At 53.4% G+C, this 20,367-nt stretch overlaps 1 protein-coding gene and 1 long non-coding RNA gene across 6 annotated transcripts in view; both read right to left on the reverse strand.

The window, feature by feature from the left end:
* Nucleotides 1–20,367, reverse strand: part of SFXN5 (sideroflexin 5) — a 110,854-nt gene that overhangs the window by 26,256 nt on the left and 64,231 nt on the right. For 4 of the 5 annotated variants that reach the window (XM_002914877.4, XM_034659349.1, XM_034659348.1 and 1 more), the window contains 2 exons: nucleotides 15,057–15,147; nucleotides 991–1,106 (listed from right to left, as the gene is read on the reverse strand). In XM_002914877.4, the coding sequence (XP_002914923.1) occupies nucleotides 991–1,106; nucleotides 15,057–15,147 (207 nt within the window). The remainder of the gene's footprint in view (nucleotides 1–990; nucleotides 1,107–15,056; nucleotides 15,148–20,367) is intronic. The other variant, XM_034659350.1, reaches the window with a different exon arrangement.
* On the reverse strand, nucleotides 2,627–6,986 carry LOC117801992. Its single transcript, XR_004624964.1, has 2 exons — nucleotides 4,009–6,986; nucleotides 2,627–3,910 (listed from the first exon to the last, which is right to left on the reverse strand). It is a non-coding gene; the product is annotated as an uncharacterized LOC117801992 (long non-coding RNA).

Below are 20,367 nucleotides of genomic sequence, written 5' to 3' on the forward strand. Positions count from 1 at the left end.
GGATCCTTCATGAGCAGCCTCTGGAAGGCCTGGGAGAAGGTCCCTCCAGTCTCTCGAACAGGTGTGGGGATGATCGGGGTGTCCAGAGCCAGCACAGGAAGCAGAGGAGGCGGTGCAGGCCCTGGCACCCCCGAGCCCGGGGTCCCTCACAAGCCTTTGAGGGGCACTCATTTTCTCGGAGACCAGTGGGGAGGGGAGCACTGGGACAAGAGAAGGGTCTTCCCACATCAGGGGATTACGGAAAAGGCCTCGCTGACAGACGTAAGGCTTGGGGCCCATCGTGGCAGCTGATGCGGGACAGCGGCTGGAGCAGAGGGGAATACTCAGCTACTCACGCCTGACCCCCACCCCCCTGCCAGCACTCAGAATCTGGAGGAAGACAAGCCACTCATCACCACTTGGACAAAGGCTGAGAAAGCACGGGGAGATATACAAATGGACTAGAGTTTTCTAAAAAAATTAGTTGCTGGAGCGGGTGAGGCTGGTGAAGTGAGAGGTGATAGAGGGCCCTCTTGCAGCAAGCTGTTCTTCCCCAGACCCCCACCTCAGCCACACACGGTCCCTGGTGAGGTGGCACCTGCATAAGCACCTATTAGCACAGAACAGTGAGCCACCGGCTCCCACCTTCCTTTTGTGGCCCAAGACCATGACGGCCCAGGGAGCAGGGCCCAAGGTCCCAGAGTGGGGGAAAGAAAGCTCTGGGGGTCTCCTTGGCCCTTTCCAATTAACAGATCAGAGAAGCCAGGTCCTGAGGGACTGGGACAAGAGATGGGATATCTTGCGGTGGCGATGACGGATGGAAAGAAGGAGGGACTGTGCTGGGACCAGACCTGGAGGCCCACGGCTCATGCAGATGGGAGGCAGGGTGGGGCAAGGAGGGCAGATCCAGAGGACAAAAGCAAAGGCGCTGTGCACAGAACCCCTGAGGAATGAATTCCTCTCCCAGTCGCTGGCCTCCCCACTGGCCCTCTGAGCCCCCGGATGACCCACGTGTCTGGCTGCAATCTTGGAGGAGCCCACGAGGTTGCCATCACCATCCAGGACATCGATGCCTTCCTCCAGCTCCCCGTACCTCATCAGGACCACGTTGCAGATGTTGGCACTGGCTGGAGAGAGAGAGGGGAGCGGGGGGCAGGAGTGAGAGGGGAGGATGCCATTCCAGCTGGTGGAGACGGCCACAGGGCTGCACCCAAGCCTCCCTGCCCCCAGCAGCAACAGTCCTGAGTAGGTGTCGAGTCAGCGTTCAGACGCGGTGGGTGAAGGTATGGTTCTGTTGCCCGTCTGCCCACCAGCCTGCTGAGGGATTTGGGGGCCCTTGAGAACCTGGTGAGCAAAGGCGGAAAATAGCCCGTGTGAGGGAGGAAAGGGACAGGGTTTAGGAGCTCGAGAGCAACCGGTTATCAAGGGAGCTGCTTGCCTTTCCCCGTGGTGAGCCTGGCAGGCAGGCAAAGTGAACACTCCCTGGCTTGAAGACGCCTGCCAGTGTCCCATGTTCCACCACCAGCACCTCAGTCCCTGGGGCTGCCTTTCCGGGTATTTTCTCGAGATGGCAGCTCCCCGCATTCAGCCCTTTGCTCCTCAGAGCGAATCAAGTTCCCAGAGATTTGCTTCTCTGACAGCAGGTGCCAGAGCAGGCAGGAACCTCAGTGCTCCCCCAGCACCGCCCCCTCATCATATGGATGAAAAAGTGAGGCTCAGGGGAGGGGGGCGACTTATCTGAGGTCACACAGCAAAGTGGGACGGAGCTAATCCATTGGGTACCCAGGAGATGGGAGGGTTCGGGGATGGGGGTCAGGGGGCGTGGTCAGGCAGAGCCAAAGGCTGACCTACTACAGTCTCACTTCAGATGGTTGGGTTCCCTCCCTTGGCTACGAGAGCATGACAGATCTGGGCCGAAGGGAGGCTTCCTGGCTCCTTAGTTAAACACTGGATGCCAGAGTTTGGGGGGCCACCCATCAGCTGGTGACTAGCCCCAGGAGTCTCCCTCTGCTCCTCTCAACTGGAACTCGAGGGGGCTGGGACTGGGGCCCGGGGCAGGGCGGGTGCAGTGCCTGACCTTGCCTGACCTCCTCCAACCCTGCTCCAGGATAAAAGTGGGGGGACTTGAGGGTGGTGGGCGGGTGGGGAGTGGGGGGGTGACAAATGTGGAGGCCGCCTGCTTCACTCCTCCCCCAAAAGCGCCTTGCTGTGTTTAAAGTTTTAATTTTTGCTAATTAATGTCAATTAATTTTGTATAATGAGTGTTTAATTTTGGGGAGTGTGTGAGCCTGGGAGCGACTGCAGTTCTGGGCTGTGAACGCTGATTAGCATCAACACCTGCTGCTTCCCCACTCCCTCCAGTGGGGGGGGGCACTAGGGTTTGGGGAGCTGCAGGGCTGCAGGGCCTAGTGGGCAGGTGGAGTGGGAGGAGGACCACAGATGCTCCTGGTGCCTGAGCCAAAGCTGGGGAGCAGGCGGCGAGGGTGCTTGCAGCTGGGGGACGGGGTGCTGCAGGTGAGGGGCAGCTTGAGACCCTGAGGGTCTCGGAGCCTCAGTCTCCCGTTTCAATAAAGTGGGGAGGTGGGATAAACAGAGGGGAAGACCAAGACGCTCCGCAGTCTTTGCAGAAGAAAAGCAGGAGACCAAATACGGTTTTAAAATGTATTTACAGCACATATGCCATCTTTGAGTAGCTCTCGTGTTTGCACACGACACTCAGCCGCGGTGGTAACCGTGGGCAGACCTCTTCTGCACCGGAACCCTCCTGCCCTCACAGCAGCATCGCTCACCAGCCTCACACAGCCAGGGGCGAGCTCGTGCGACATCTGGCAAGGTTTGGAGACATTTTTGATGATCTCAACCTGGGGTGGGGGTGGCTACTGTCATCTCGTGTGGAGAGACCAGAGGTGCTGCTCAACGCCCTACAATGCACAGCTCCCACCACAAAGAATTATCTGGTCCGAAACGTTGAGAAACCCTTGTCTTCCACAGAGACTGACAGAAAGCGAAGGGGAACCAGAGGTAAAGAAGGAGAGGTTGGGAGACCGGATTTGGGGCCAGCTGGGCTTGAGTTACAGTCCTGGCTCTGAATCTCCCCGTCCTCACCCCCAGAGGCAAGCTCCTGCCAGACCTGGGTGCCCCCAGCCCAGGGTTTAGGGCCCAGAAAGGCCCCCAGCGTGGCCTTGGGAAGTGGACACCTGGCCTGTGTGTTAGTGACTCGCCCTCTAGTGGCGGCAGGAACACTCTGCATCCCTCACACCTCTGGGGCTGCCAGGCCCTTGGTTCCCAGGAGACCCAACAAAACCATTGGAGAGGATATGGGGGTATTCTGCCCTGAAAGACATTGATCTCTGCCCTCTGAGGACCCCTCACATCACTGCCACAGCAGCACCGCACCACCACCACCGCTGCAGAAAAGGCAAAGCTAAAGGCACGCGTTCCAGGGGATGAGCACCTGCCTTCAGGCAGCGCCACCAGCTCATTCTGCGACCCGACGCAGCCACCCTTATAGGCTTCCCTGGGTATGACAGGACGTGCTGCATTTAGCGTCTCTGTGGGATCTCTGGGCACTGGCTGAGCTCACACGGAACGTCAGCGTCTGCACCCAAGCCCCCACCAGGTCAGGGGAAGCCGGGGACAGCTGGAACCTCTCTAGCCCTGTGCTGTGCGTGCGCGCGCACGCACTGGTGCAGGAGACAAAGAAGAGAGTATTTGGAGGTGGTGGCTAACCAGTCCCAGACATGACATCTTGCTTACTCTCTGCAATTTCCAAGATGTGAAATGTAGCCACAGCAGACAGAGTACAACTTTGGTTCAAAAACCACTAGGGATGAAACATAAAGCAGGAAAAGAAGTGAACAGCGTCCTTCCCCTCAGACAGCCCCTCCAGGACAGCTTGGGCACGAGAAAGCCCTCTTCTCATCTAAGCTGCCTGGATGGAAAAAAGAGAAAACCCTATAAGCCACCCTAAAATGATGGCAGCCCCACCTCCGTCCCATGGAACGCCCACAATCCTTACTGCCTACTCACATGGCACACGCCCTGTAATCTCTTCTGTTGACCGTACACTGGTGACCCGTTTTATTGAGCACCTGCTGTATGCACAGGTTCCTAGCCATCCGAGTCTCTGAGCAATGAGAACACGAGATGGTTTCAGCAAGTTCATTTCCATGATCTCATCCAGAACATTCATTTCTGCCATATTCCTTTCAAGCCTCCCTGGTCCCTCCTATCCCCACTCCTGGCAAGTCCAGCTCCCGAGTCACGAGCACTGAGAGCCTAAGCAAATGAAAAAAAGAGAGAGAAAGAGAGACCAGCTGTGGGCCATGGGTCTCCTTTCTAGCTCACCAGCAAGATCTATTATTGACGGTATCAGCAGGTTAATTAAGCAGTCTGTTAGTGATCATGTTAAAGAAGCTGGCAAATTTTCAACTCAGATTTGACACCACTCAAGACTCAGGCATAACTGATGTTGGAGAAGCTATGCTGAGAGATGTCACAAGATGAGGGAGGGAGGGGGGGGATCGCTTCACACTGATGGCAAGCTCGGTGTCAAGTCCTGAGGAAAATATGCTCTTGACTGCTGCAGATGTTCTCACATCAGACCCATCGTGATGCAAAATCATGCAGATTGTGAACAGCTAATGAAGCACCCTGTGCCAAAGGGACAGTGTGGGGAAGAAGAAAGAGCAGTAGACAGAAAGACAAATGTGCAAAAAAAAGTCCCCCAAAAGAAGACGATAGGGGAGCTTGCCCCCTGATCTTGGCACAGGAGCAGCCACGCAGAGAGGCAGAATTAGGAGTCCAGAAACACTCCCCCTGGAGGGGAAATGAGTCTGTGGAAGAGCAGTTACATCGGCTCCCAGGAAAGGACCATTCAAACGCGAAGGTGAAGCAACGGGGCTATAGGGCTCTTCCTTTGGGGAAAACAAAATATCTTCACTCCTTGGTCCTAAGATGCATTTCCCCCACATTTTAATGTTTTAAAAGTCATGATGTGCCTTGCAACGGACGTCGGGGTGGGGGGAGAGGAGACCTTACCCACTGCCTGTGCAAGTGTAAACTTCGCCACGTGTAGCGGTTCATTCAAGTGTCACCTCAGCTACCCATAGCAGTCTGCACAGAATCTGAACTTAAACTTAGATTCCTAATTGTTGCCTAAAACATCTTTTTAGAACTTACACTATAATGGAGCACGGACATGAAAAGTTATTGTACATGCAGAAGATCGTCTGCCAGATACCAGGCAATGCAATTAAAGACAGCAGAAATTGCCAAACCATAGATAGCTACCCTAAAGAAATGCTTGCCCATATGCACAAAGAGACATTTACAAGGATGTTAATTATAGCACTGTTTGTAAGAGCAAATAATTAGAAACAACCTAAATGTCCACCATTAGGGAACTCACATGGGAAGATCTCCAAAACAAACTTATATGAAAAAAGCTACTGAGTATATACAGGATGATTTACTATATGTAAAACCCATAACCGGGGTTACACAAACTGTGTGCCCGTCAAGCCACAGGTAACGTTTTGGAAGGTTCACACCTCACACAGTGATTCCCTTGGGAAGGGAACTAAATTTAGGAATTAGGGGTTATTGAAAGACTTCCACCTTATTTTTACCCTGTTTGTCTAAATACCATTTGAATTTGTACACTAACATAACCGTGCTTTACTAGTCTAAGAAGTGAAAAGAATTTGCCCAACTTCCTAAAGTAGATCATAAACATTTGAAAGCCGGCAGGGATTGGTGTGACCTACTCACCCCCAAATCCTTTCATATGCTTTGAAATTACACTGTTGGTTTTAAAGGGGCCCAAAGGGCCAAGGCTAGAAACAGGGTGACAGAAAGCAGTGGTGGCCGTGATGCTGTGTTTCCTGACCCACGTCCAAAAGAGAAGGGGAGCCTGTGAGCAAGACTCAGACTCACACTCTGTGATCTTGAAGAAAGTGACTCCGACTGGATGTGTTGTGAGGGCTTGTTTAGTCCTTCACGTGAGCAGGGAATATAGTCCTCTCCTCTTCTGAAAGGCTACTGGATTAATGCCCCTTTTAACTGAGGCATCTGAGCACTGGGAAATATGGCACCTGATATCTGGTCATACTACAAGACATGGGAAGCTGGGAAAATACACTTTATGTGACAAAGTGCAGCTTCTACTCATCAACAGAGGGTCATGGTGACTGACTCCCAACAGCTGTGCTACCCCCAGAGGATGAGTCTTAACTAACTGTAATAAATCCCTCTCTTGCCAGTGATGGATGGAGGAAGGGACATGTGACCAACCCGAGCCAATGAGGGATGTCTGCAGGGGACTTCTGGGACAGGTCTCCTCTCATTGAAGAAGCGGCAGGCAGAGCCTCCCGACGTCTGGGCAGTGGTGGGTCTGCATGTGGTGCTTGGAGGTGCTGCTGCCATTTTAGGACGTGAAAGGGGCTGGTCTGCAGCTGAAGCCCCCGGCAGAGCACAGAGGTGGAAGGAAGGGCCCCGGGTGCCTCACTCAGCACTGGACCTTTGTGAAGTAATACATTCATTTGTTAATTAAGCCAGTTTGAGTCTGGCACTTTCGGCGGAAAATATTCGTAAAATGTATAAAGAGCTTTAACAGTTACTAAGAAAAAGGGACATTGAAATCACCCCAAAAATATTTGAGTAGGAATTCATAAAAGAAATAGTAAAAATTCAGTGAACATGAACACAATCTTATTAACAGTCAAAGGTAGATTTTTTAATCTAGAGAAAAATCTATTGGCAGGTGTCCTTTGGACGTGTTGGAGACTAATCCTCATTGGTTAAATGGTTTGCGAATAGTGTGAGGCTCATTTTCTCACTTTGTTGATGGAGACTTCTGGCACATAATGTAACATGTCATCAAATAAGCAACCCTTTCCCCTCTGGTGTACACTTTTTGTGTCATTAAGAAACTCTGCCCCTTCCCAATGTTCATCTATATTCTTTTTAGAAGCTTTAACGTTGTACTTTTCACATTTAGGTCTTTAATCTCTCTGGAATTTATTTTTGTGTATGCTATGAAATAGGGATCTCCGTTTCTCTCTCTCTTTTTTTTTTCAAAGATTTTATTTATTTATTTGACACACACAGAGAGAACAAGCAGGGGGAGTGGCAGGCAGAGGGAGAGGGAGCCCAGTGCGGGGCTTGATCCCAGCACCCTGGGATCATGACCTGAGCCGAAGGCAGATGCTTCACCGACTGAGCCACCCAGGCGCGCCTTTTCTCTCTTTTCTCTTTGAAAACCCAAATGCCCAATAAAGTTAAGAAAAAAATTGTCAACCATCCCAGGAATTGGAAAAATGCAAATTAAAATGAGAAAAGAACAATTTCAGATGGACAAAAATTTTTCAGGATTGATAACACCAAATGTAGGGAGACCAGAATGTAATCCTTGCAGGTGGAGTAAAGAACCCAGCAAAGCTAGCTGTGCGCGTGCCCTCTGGAGTGGCCACTGCATTTCTAGGTACTGAGCCTCGACTGGTGACCCTCAACATTGGCTGCACAACTGAAACTAAATCTGAGGTGGGGTCCAGCTCTCTGCATTTTTTAAACCCCCCCCCCAGGTGGCTGTTTGAAAACCTCTGCCCGGGAGAAGCTCCTGTTTGTGTGCCCAGGGCCGCACGTACACGGCTGTGTAGTGCGGTACTAAGGGGGCTCTTCGGACACACTGAGATTTTAGGGCGGCCTTATAAAGGCGTCTAACATTTATTGAGGTTAAAATGCAGTTTACAGAATGGTACACATGGTATGATCTCACTTACATTAAATATATATTTATATAGGCATAGTTCTGTTATATAGAGATACAATAAATAGAGATTCCTACATTTTTCGAGGTGTACTCAAATTTGGAGGCATATACACAAACTTACCTTGGAGAGCAAAGTAGGATTGTTTACTTTAGAAAACAATCATGTATTATCAGGAAAAAAAATTGGACACTCCCCACTCTACTTCCACTCTCTGTCTCTCTCTCTTCTATTTTGTGGGTCATATGTGCACACAGTAAATAATTCAAATCGTGTAGAAGGGTAAATAATAAAACGGGTCTCCTTCCAACCTGTGACCCTTAGCTTCCCCCACACCCTCCGCAGAAGCAACCACTCTGGCCAAGCTCTCGTATCCCTGCCAGACACAGTGGGCGCATTTACAAGTGGACACGGATGGACATCACCTCCTGAAACACACATCCACACACATTCACGCGAGTCCCACCGGAATACAGCCCCAGCCCTGCCTTTAGAGGAGGGACGATTATCAAATAGGGACGGGCACCCTAACATTTGCCTGATTTCCTGATATTCCCCAATATTCCACCCGAAAGGCAATGGTATATGACACAGATTTTCTTTTAAATAGCTTGAGAATTTGGAGAGAGTTTCACAGCCCATACTAAAGTGTCACAAACTCAGGACTGGGAATTTCGGGATTGAAAAATCAGCCTGTAAATTTAGGTGTAGGCTGACTCCGAAGTTCAGGATCTCTTCATCAAAGGTCCCTGCTAACACATTCATCTTCTGGAAAACTCCCTTTTATCACAGCTGCTCCCTAGCTTAAAATTCCTCAGCGGTTCCCTATTAACCATAGGATAAATCTCCAACTCCAAGCTAACGTCCAAGGCCCCCTTGGCCCTCTGCCCTGGCCCTTCCCTCACAGGCCCGGCCCACCCTAGCCCCCCTATTCCTCCCACATTCATAACCCCCTCCCCTGCCTTGGGCTTCCCACCTTCTCTGCTATCCGGATTTCAGTCATTATAAAATCTCTGACCCGGGAGGCCATTCATTCGGTAAGCATTCACTGAGCGCCTACTGTATGCCAGGTCCTGGGCAGCTTGATCACATGGGAGTGCCCCTCACAGCTTTTGGGGGTCAGGCTGCTACTTGGACGCTTCCCTAACTGGATGATCAGGCAGTTCATTGCAAATAACAGACTGTAAGCTTTTCAGAAGATCCTGCTTCTGTTGCTGGGTTCCCACTTACGTGTGGGACATCTCTCAACGTGTGGAGTCCAGAACTAAACAGACTCCTTTGTTCTGGGCTCTCTGTTTCTAGTAATGCAGCTGAAGTCTGAGTGAGCCTCCTCAGAGCCATACCCCGCACTGCAGACCTATTCTGAGCATACGGCCCACAAAATCCCCGGATCTTTATTCTAAGCACTCTGGCCAAGTCAGGTCTTGGGCAAGCCTACACTTCCGTAGCTACGTTTCTTTGAACAGCACGCCTTACATCAAAACTTGCAATCTTAAGGGGGCGCCTAGGTGGCACAGCGGTTAGGCGTCTGCCTTCGGCTCAGGGCGTGATCCCGGCGTTATGGGATCGAGCCCCACATCAGGCTCCTCCGCTATGAGCCTGCTTCTTCCTCTCCCACTCCCTCCTGCTTGTGTTCCCTCTCTCACTGGCTGTCTCTATCTCTGTCGAATAAATAAAAAAATAAAATCTTTAAAAAAAAAAAACAACTTGCAATCTTAGATCCCGCACCTCTTGCCCACGAATTCACAACCACTACCAAGCTACTCTGCCTGTTCCTTGAATGCGACCCACAGTTGTACGTGACCAACGCCATTCTAACCGAGGGGGCGAGATGAAAGACAGAGCCCTAGGACACACCACTAGAGACTTCCCTCTGGCTAACGTGGCCTCACCACCCATGTCCTCTTGGGACCTGACACACACACTGGGGGCCCATGTCAGTTCTAGGGCTGCTCATGCTTACGGCACCCAGCCCAGCCCACTCATCCTTCCAGATCCAACCCAGAAAGGCTGGAGAGTGTGACCCGGATGACCTGGTAAGGTGGCCCATTGGTCACCCACCTTAGGTCTCCCAACTAAAAGTGTGAATGATCATGTTAGTGGGAACTTACATAAGAAAACAGAACATTCAAAAAGCAGTTTTAAAAATGAAAAAAAAAACCCAGAATGAATGTCCAAGCAGCCATAGAAAATGGCCACCAATGTCATCATGGTGGGGTTCCACGATGGTACCAAATTTCAAAGCCTTTCTGTCCAAGCACTCATTTGAACAAACCCACACACTGATCACTGTGTGCCAGGCATAGAGTGAGTCTGGGGGTTGTGGATGAATGAGATCCAGTCCCTCTGTTGGGGAGCTCACAGTCTGATGAAGGAGGCGAACTTAGGAAGAAAATAGGGAATTCTGGGTTACATACAGGCACACACATGGTACTGTGGTCTAACCCTAACTGGGGCTATCAGGAAGGGCTTCTTGGAGGAGGTGGTGTCTGAGCTGAGAAACAAAGGCCTGGCAGTCAAGAGAAGGCAGAAGATGGGGCTGAGGTCATGGGACGAGCAGAGATTCCAGGCAAACAGGCCTGGGCTCCTGAGAGAGGCAGACGGGAGGTCAAAGATTCAGCACAGCTCCAGAGGAGTATGAGCAGGGGCCAGGTCAAGGAAAAGACCAGAGAAGCCTAAGGGCTGTGAACGCCATGTTATCACTGACCTGGATGGAAGGAACGCATGTCATGAGGTCCAGCTGATACAGATGCGCCCTGCTGTCTTCTAACCACAGGGGCTGAAGGATGGAGGAGCTCAGGACTAACCCTTGGGGCCTGGGCACATTGCCGTGGCCACCTCCCAGACAAGGCAAGCAAGGTGGCTTGAACACCAAGGGAGGAGCCGGGAAGGGGGAATCAATGACATTAAGGCCCTGTGGCCTGGGGGTGAAGGGAGCGAGGAGATGGTGTGGGCCAGATGTGTGGACAGAAGGCCTTCTCCCTAAGACTGCCCAGACATCCCGAGGAACAGACTCCCTAGTGAAGGCAGAGATTTTTTCCTGGTGATGAAATACGTGGTGACATTTAATGTAAGGGACTGCTGCGGACAGCGCAGGAAGAAGCCATCTCCCAGCAAAGGGATGAGGAGGCTGGCATTTTGGCCCATACGGGAAAGTTATTCCCTGTGCAGGGAGTTGGCTGGCTGGGGCTGAGGCTCAGGCCTCCCCTGAGGGAGCTCAGAGCCCACATGGCAGTCTTTATTAGCACCTGACACAGCTTGTCCCCTGCTGGGTGTGGATTCGGCCAGGCAGCTGGGGGTAGGTGACCTTCAGGGATTCTTTCCCTCACCCCTGCACACACATACGCAGAGCCTAGTACAGAGGTGTGCTGGCCTGGGGACACCTGGGGACCCCCACCTCTCGGCCCCCGGCTAGAGGCCCTGCCCCATGCATGCCTCTTCCTCTCACCAGTGCCCCCTCATGGCACCCGAGAGCTCGCATTCCTCCCGCTGATCACTCCTGCCAGCTCCCAGCCCAAGGCCTCACGAGATGGCTGTTCACGGGGCCTGCCTCTCCTGGAATGGACTCTGCTCGTGGAGACTGGCAGTTGGACCTGGAGGGGGGGTGTTTTTCCAATGCCTCCTCGACTGACCTTTAATTACACTGTTTGCCCAGCTCCCCAAACCATTAACTCCCACCTCACAGCAGCCATCAATTAATGGAGGGCCTGCTCCGAGCTCGAGCTCCTGAACACAATTAAGCATGACAGTCCACAAATAAGAAAGAACTGGAGAATTAATTAAGGTCTAAACAAATTAATTACCAGTCCCCAATCGATTCCGATGCCAGCACACATGCTCCTGGGCTCACCGTCTTTCCTAACATCTCCATGTATAAATAGAAACCGAGATTTCCCACATGATTGCTGCTCTGGACCAGGGCACAGCAAGGCTCTGAAACCACCGTGAGGCAGACAAGGGCTCAGGGGGCGTCCTCAGGGCTTCTCACGTCCTCCACACACGTGCACGCACGCACACGCTCACAACCCCGGCTGAGAAACCAGGGTCAACCTGGAGGTGGGGTGCTCTGGACCGCATCCCTCAGTTTCTCAGCTCCGTGGGTGAGGGGTTAGCCAAGGGGGCTGGAAGTAGCCTGGGTTGGGCCTTCGAGGCCCAGGCTGTAGCCAACTCAGGATAACTTGCAGAGAGTCTGAATGTGTTTATGCCTCTATAAAATGAAGATGGCTGGCCCTGCCTTGGGTCCTCCCAGAGAGACGATGTGGGGAATGAGAGGGAACAGACACCTGCTGGCGAAAACATGGAGAGCGGTGGGGCCCCTGCAGACCCAGGGGAGGCCTGCAGTGTCTGTCACAGACATCCCAGTGGGGAGGGGCTGGAGTGGGGTCTGGTCCAAGGCCAGAGAGGGGTAAAGGCAGTGGAGTCAGGTGGGGGAACGAGGTGTCCTGAGCCCAGAGTTTCAGGCCTCGCTCTTGGGCAGCATGTGGGGCCCAGTGAAGGGAGGCATCTTCCTATCTCCCAGATGGCAGGCTGAGCAAGGCAGAACTCGCTGGACAGGGCAGTGGGAAGAAGCAACGGACCCTGGGAGCCTCCTCCTTCCCAGAGCCTGAGTTCCCGCCTGGCCAGGAGGGAGGGAGTGGGGAGGCCCTTTCAGGGCCCTTCCCTGACTAAGATCCCCTTCTGCTCTACACTCTCCCCCCGCACCCCCGAGTCTCTGCACACATCCCAACAACTAGGGCTTAATCCCATCATTTCAACCTACTTCCTGTGAGCACGCATGGCTCGGTGAGTCCTGTCTCCCCATCAGGCCAGGGGTCTGAAGGGGCAACAGGACCTCAACCAGGCAAAGCAAGTCCTGGGCAGGCTTCTTGGTGGCCTTGATGTTGGCGTGGCCTGGCCTGGCCTAGCCTAGCCTGCTGTGGGAAGCGGGATGAATGCCTGCAGGGACCGAGGTCCTGCCAGCACACAGTGAGCCCTAGAGAAGCTGTTGAAGCCTGAGAATAAGGTGAAGGGTAGCCAAGTGCAGGGGCTACACGACAGCCTGAGGGGACAAGGGGCCCCAAGGTGGGTGAGGGGCATGCTTGCTCATCCTGTCCCACCATGTCGCCATCTACCAGGGGAGTCAGCAGGTGCCATTTGCAGACGGGCCTGGGAAGACCTCAGGGGCCCGGGAGGTGGAAGCCTCCAGGTGGGCGAGGAGAGACCAGGGCTAGAGGTGGAAGGGAGGCAGGCACACAGCCAGGACTCGGGCAGCAGGCCTGACGAAGCAGCCAGAGAGGATCTGCTGCTCTCAGGATCCTGGCAAACTAGGACTATCAGGACTGCAAACCACATTGTGTGCAACCTGTGCAACTGGCTAGGGATATGTGGGATCTCAAGACCCCTCAACAGCGACTGGACCTGCAGGTTCCTCTCGGATAGGACAGGAGGAGAATCGGGCTACAGCACAAAGAGGGACAGGTCAGAAAGTCTCGGGGGGGATGGCAGACAGGGTCAACCCTGAAAACGGGGACCCTCCTCCTGAAGGAGCCCCAGAGGTTAGGACCACCCGCAAGGTCATACAGCAAGACGGCCAGCAGAGCCAGGCTGGAACGGACCCCTGGCAAAGTCCTTGTCTGCAGCTGGGCTCAAGGACAGATTACATCTCGGCCGAGTCCCAGATCCAGTCCAGTGCAGCTAAGAGCTACCACCTTCTGACGCTGCATCTGACCCTCCAGCCCGGGAGACTGAGGAACGCAAGATCGGCAGCCTTGTTCGCTCAATTAGGCCCCTTAACAAAGTCAGATCTAAAGAGTTATTCCATTAGTGGCCCATGCCAGAAATAGCTGAGAGTTCATTAAAAGTGTGGAGTTGCTATAGCAATTATCTGGGTCAGCTGAGGCTCACCCGGGCAGCTGGTCCTGGGAGTTCATTAGCCTCTGGCCATCAAGGAGGTGGGGCTACCAGGTAATGATCTCCCACCTTCTCAAGGGGGCTTTGCTGGTGCTCCCAAGCACTTTCCTATGAATGGAATTAGGTCTGTGGTCTCATTTGATCCTCCCACAGCTCTGGGCTGTAAGACGGTAGGTGTCGGTGCCTCCATTTTACAGGTGGGGAAGTTGAGGCCTGGAGGGGAAGCGTGAGATTGGGACCATGAGCCTGGATCTGCCTCTGGCTCTTCAGACTGAGCTGTGGCACCCAGGAGGTCATAGGACCTCACCCCGCTCCTGGGCTGGTCCCCAGCTCTGTCCTCTGGCATCAGATGGGGAACTTGGTATCATGGTTCAAGTCTATATTTCTCTGTTCATGCCAAATCACATACCGCATCATGCTTCTGTCCATGTTCTTTTTAGTTTTTTAAAAACTTTCTACTGCAGTTCCCTCTCCCCAAGCAAGGGGTGGGATTTTCAAGAGCCAGGCTGGGCTTGATAGGATGGCCCAAGGCATCTCCTGAGAGCTCAGAGGTTCCAAGACCACAAAGTTTTGGCTGAAGGCAGTGAAATCCCCTCCACGCACACGCACGCACCACGATTACCCGACTATGAATGGAGGCCTCCAGAGCTTCAACAGTCCACAATACCCAAGGGCCCAGAACGCTGGACTAGCAGGAGACTTGGGCCTTCTTTTGTGCCAGGAATCCCTGTGATGGCCACAGGCCAGGAGATGCCTATGCACCCCCCCCCTCCAAATAATGTCCCCAAATGCGTGAAACAAAACACACAGGATTATAAAGGGATTATATTGGAATACATTATCAAAATATTTTTTCAATTGCGTTATAGTAACAGGTGTGCTTTTTCACCAGTGAATTAAAAAACAAGGCCTACCAGTGGATTGAATAAATATTGTAATTTTGAGTGAGCATTGCACATAAACAGTATTTTAGAATCCCTATAACAATTGTAACGGGACATGAAAATATCTGTGATTCCTATGGGTGAAAAAGCCACGGCTCTTGCTTGCTACTGTGGCTTGCTGCCTACATTCACAATGAAAGAAAATGTTAAATTTCAGCTAGAGGCTAGTGTAGACATTTGCCCCAGTCACGTTCATGGGATCCACTGCATTCTACTAGCCCTTCAGGGGACTGGGGGCTAATCCCGGTGCTAAAAGCAGAATCTCGGTCACAGAGTTTGTCAGCAGAGCCCCCATCACCCTTACTTCTGTCTACCCATGTTTTGATCTAGTTGCCCACACCAGGAGACCCCGATGTCAGAAGCAGTCTGGAAAGGCAGTCCGGCTCCCCAAGAGCCCTGCAGCCCCGCATGCCCAGGTGTGACACACACATGCCCGTCCACACGCGCGTGTCCCTTGGCACGGAGCAGGTCTTACCTACAGCGGGGAACGGCACAAATCTCTGGACAAGAAGGCGGGTGGCCGGGGTGAACTTGTTGGCTTTCTGAACCAGGACATTAAGGCCCACCTTCGGAAGAGAGAAGAGAACATGCATGCGTGGTGCTGCCGGGGCCTGGCAGGCTGGGGCAGGAGCAGAGAGTGAGTGGCACTGTCTGCTCCGGAACCCAAATCCTCAGCGTCGCCTGCTGCTGCCGGGCTCAGTGCCACTAGGCAAAGCATCACACTGCCCAGTCATCCCAGGCCGTGAGGGAGGCTGGGGGGAAAGCCTCAGCTACACACACACAACCTCTCTGAGGAGGGAAAAAGGAAAGGCTTCTGTTAGAAGAAGACAGAATCGGCAAGTAAATTAGGTGTCCTCACTCCCACCTCAGCCTCTAAGCACCCCCTTTCTCAGACCCCACTATGGGCTCAGGCATGGGCCTAACCACCAAGGCTCAGGGGAAGGAGATCCACACACCTGCCCACAGGTGACCACTGAGCTAAGCAGGGCAGCCCAGAGAGGGACAGAGGGTGAGCGCACATCCTGGGCTCATGCCCTCTTCACGTACACCCCAGCCCCCCTCACTCAGCCTGGGACACTGGGGCCTCCTTGCCTTCACCTCGGGCACTCCCTACTCCATTCCCTCCATGCCGTCCTTTGTCCTAGAACACAGGTCCAACCACGTCTACCATGACCAGTTCCTCCCCATGACCTGTGCGAAAAGGTGCAATCTCCCTCACACGGCTCCCCTACTCCCTTAACAGCCAACCTCCTCCTTCTGGGAATCCAGTTTACTGCTCACCAGATGCTACGGGAGCTTTCCAGCCCTGGGGCCTTTGCCCATGCTAGTCCCGATGCCCCGACTGCCTTCCTTCTCTACCAGTCCACATCTGTTCTGCAAGGCCCACCTCTGAGCTCTCCCTCCAGTGACTTACTAACAGTGGGAGTCGCTGAACCTTTCCCTGCCTCAGTTTCCTTGTCTGTAAAAAGGGATAGTAACATCGACAGCATCCCAGGGCTGCTATAAGAATGTATGTAAAATGTTTAGTGTGAGCTTGGAGCATAAGAGACCTCAAAAAATGAAGCTACATAAGAATGTTGCTTCTTGGGGGTGCCTGGGTGGCTCAGTTGTTAAGTGTCTGCCTTCGGCTCAGGTCATGATCCCAGGGTCCTGGGAGCGGGAAGCCTGCTTCTCCCTCTCCCACTCCCCCTGCTTGTGTTCCCTCTGTCTCTNAAAAAAATAAAAAAAAAAAAAAAAAAAAAAAGGATGTCGCCTCTCCCAGGCAGGAAGTTGCTTCCTCACACGTCCCCAGTCCCTCCTCCCCAGCACCCAGTTCACTGCTCATGATCTGATGCCCCTGCTGGACTGGGAGGGGGGACCATGCCTTTCTTATCCTTGTATGAACAGCACTCAGGACCATGGATGGCATGTACTGCTTGCTCCATAAACTGGCGGCTGTGGAACACATGCATGAACCAACCAACAGATGAACGGAGGGAGATCAGCAAAGGCTGCAAGGGGAGTTTCTTGGGGGAGGGAAAGGTGGGGTTAGGCAGAGCAGAAGAAAGAGAATTTTGGTGAGGAAAACAGCACAAGCACAGGCACTGAGAGAGAAAAGGCGAGATGCATGTGGCCAGACCAGAAACGGTGTAGAGAGGTCACTGCTCCCCCAAACAGAGGCCAGAGCCAGCCCCTCCCTGTAGATCTTTCCTGGCAGGAGGGGCAACAGGGGCTGCTGCAGGACTGCTGGCCTAAGGGGGCCTGGGGCAGCCTGCTCTCAACGCTGGCTCACCTGGTAGCTAGCAGGCTGCCCTACACCTGCAGTGCCGGCTCTGGCCTCAACCTTCTGGGTCACTGGAGAAGATGCAGAGCCTGGGGAAGGCTGGGGGGGCAACTGCAGCAGTCAAAGCAAGAATGGTGCAGTGACCTGGGCAGACAGAAAGTGCCACTCTGTCAGCCCCTGGACAGCCCAGGACCCCACGGAGCCAGAATGTGGCCAGGAAAACCCTGCCTGGGCTCTTGGGAGTCTGGTCTAGATTGGAAGCCTCAAGCCGATCCCCAGAGTCCCATTCTTGTTCTTTCTGCTTGCTCAAGGGAAGGCTCGAGGCAGGAGATGGGTGGCAGCTTGGACATACTTCACTGGGACCGCAGGACAGGCTGGGGAGCTGCCAGCCTACACTTGGTCCTGCTGCCCGGCTTCCAGGCTGCCCTGCCTCGCAGATGGAGCTCATCGAGTCCAGAGCTCCCCAGCTCTCCGCAGCCAGTGACCGTCTATTTCTGTGACCCCCTCCCCCAGACGCCAGGGCACATGTTTCTACAGAGTGCAGAGAGGGCAAGTACAGAGAGAGGCAGGAGGACACATAGGCAGGTGTTAGTGGTGGGAGAAGAGGAGGAAAGGGGACCAGGAGGTGCCAGGCCATGACCTGAGCACATCACATTAAATGTCTGAGTTAAATCCCCACTACAAGACTTCTAGATACGGCATATTGCTCCTTTTTACAGATTCAAAGAAGTTCAGACAGGTTCAGAGAAGTTAAGGAACTTTACCTAAGGACACACAGCTATTATGAGGCAGGTAAAGCTAGGATTTAAATTTGAAATTCCAAAGGTTTGCTCTTAACTATTGCTGTTTACTTTCCATGTGTCTTCCATCTCAGTGAGGGATGTTTTAATGTCTAATGTGCTATTTAAAACTGGCTGTTTGGGGGTGCCTGGGTGGCACAGTCGTTAAGCGTCTGCCTTCGGCCCAGGGCGTGATCCCAGAGTCCTGGGATCAAGTCCCACATCAGGCTCCTCCGCTGGGAGCCTGCTTCTTCCTCTCCCACTCCCCCTGCTTGTGTTCCTTCTCTTGCTGGCTGCATCTCTCTCTGTCAAATAAATAAATAAAATCTTAAAAAAAAAAAAAAAGCTGGCTGTTTGCATAGCAGCTTGAGGCTGTGGCCCAGATGAGTGGAAGGCAGCTCCTGTCAGGGAAGATAGGGCCCTTGATCCAGCCCTGCCTGCACCCCTCCCCCAGCTATAAAAAAAAAAGGTCTGGTTCAAACTCCAGCCCCACCCCCTACATCCTTTTAGAAAGAGCAGGAGCCCTCCAGGAGGCCAGAAGGCAGCTGGGACATTCCCCTGGCAGCCTCTTGAGGACAAGCAGGGCTGGAATATAATGGAAGGACCAGGAATAGTGGCCACTGGTTGTAGCAAATACTCAAGACTTGTCCTCAAGCCTCTCTGCCCGGCTGTTCCTCCCTCTGGCTAGGACTGGCACAGTTCAGAGTCAGGGTCCCAGCCTGTCTCCCCAACTCTGGGTAGTAGGGGGGAGGAAAGAAGAGAAAACAATGCCCAGGTCCCAGATCTCTTCTGGCCTGCCCTTCCCTGAAGCCCACTGGGGTCTTCCCAACATGCTCATTCCTGAGCCTGGCCAGCATGCCTGAGCCGGGAAAGGGGCTGGGGACCTGCGAAGTGGGGAGAGTAGGAGCTGGTGGGGTCACCCTGCCCACCCAACTGATGATAAGCCAGATAGCAGGCAGGTGCAAATACAGGGGAGGCAAATGGCCACTCACCCCAACTCCTGCCACAGCCCCCAACCCAGGCCTTACTGTCCCAGCAGCTAGGATGGCCGCAGCCTGGGAAGGAACCAGGGTGGGCTACACAGCGAGGCTGGGAGCCCGTCTGTTCTGATTCCTCAGGGGCCCTTTGGCCTGGAACATTTGGTGGAGCCCATTAAAATTAAAAAGCCAAGTGGCTGGTGGCTCTGAACGCCAGCTCATTTTCCCTGGCACGGTGGGTCCTGTTTAAGGGAACCAGCTGGCATTAATGGCACACAACTCATCACGAACAGCAGCTAGCGATCAGAAAAATCTGAGCTAATAATCGGGTTCGGGAAAGATAATGAGATATGGAACAATCACCACTGAGGGTCCCCCAGGGTCTGTTTTAACAGCCTCCAAATAAGCCACAAAAGAGAAATTAACCAAACAGGGGCTCCATTTTGGCGGAGAGGAAAACAAACAGGGTGTGGATTTTGCACACGATAGTCTCCCTGTGGTCAGCACACAGGGGTCCTGGGAGAAGCAAGGGCCCAGGAAGCCTGGGGCATCAGCAATGGCCTGAGGAGGTAGTGGACCCTCTCTGGCCCCTTCTCTCCAAGCTCCGGCTCCCAGGCCAGAGAATTTGCCATGGGCAGCAGACAAGAGCGGAAGAGGGAAGACTAGCTTCCTGACTGCCCCCGAGGTGGGGTAAGTGCTGACCAGCACCAAGAACCAGGCTGGGGTGGAGGCTTAGGGACACGAGATCTCCAGTGTCACGAGCTAGCGGATAGCCATCTCCTTAGGCACCAAGGTCCTTCCCAGACCAACAGCAGCCTCCCTTCTGTGAGGCCAGTGAGGAGACACGGGATGGGGCTTGAGCGGTGCATGTAGGCTGTGTCCTCAGCTTGAGCCCGTACCTGCAAAGCCCTGCAGGATGCCTTATCTGGAGGGGCTTCGGGCACGCCACCTTCACACGCCCCAAATCAAGGTTGCCTTGCTCTTCCTCACCCACTCCCTGCCCTCTCCCAGTCCCAGCAGCTCCTCACACCCGCAACCCAAGAGTCTTCCTGGACAGAGCCTCTCCCTCCCCACATACAGCCCAGCGTGCAGAGCTACCTGTCCCATCTCCCAGGTAGTCTGAATGTGACGACTTCTCTCTGCTCCGGCCACTTACCATAAGCACCCATCTCATCTCCCTGGCCAACTGCCCACTGCCTAACTTGGCTCCCCGATTGCACTCTTGCTCCCTCCATCCACTCTCTACACAGCAGCTGCAGCGATCTTCGAAAGATGGGTATCAGTTTGCTTTAGACTTTCAGGGGCTTCTCACTGCCCTGATCCGCAGGGCCCTGCTTGCAAGGCTCCGGCCACCTGGCCTTGCCCCACTCTTCCCATGAGCCAGTTGTCTTTCTCCTACTCTCCCTCCCGTCCCCCACCTCCATCACCTCTCCTTCCAGAGCCTTTAAGCACTGCCCCCCCCCGGCCTCCTCAGCTTTCAGCTTAAATGTCAGAGAGGCCTCCTCTTCACTCAGGGCTCCCCTTTAACAGTTTCTCACAGAACCCAAAGCTCTTCCTTCCCTGATCACAGTCTCAAAGTATGTATTTACCTCCTCAAAATGTTGGGAATCAAAGTAAACCATGCATATTATTAAAAAACTGAATAGGGGCGCCTGGGTGGTGCAGTCGTTAAGGGTCTGCCTTCGGCTCAGGGCGTGATCCCGGCGTTCCAGGATCGAGTCCCACATCAGGCTCCTCCGCTGGGAGGCTGCTTCTTCCTCTCCCACT

This window comes from Ailuropoda melanoleuca, chromosome 4 (assembly GCF_002007445.2).
Source record: "Ailuropoda melanoleuca isolate Jingjing chromosome 4, ASM200744v2, whole genome shotgun sequence".
NCBI lineage: Eukaryota > Metazoa > Chordata > Mammalia > Carnivora > Ursidae > Ailuropoda > Ailuropoda melanoleuca.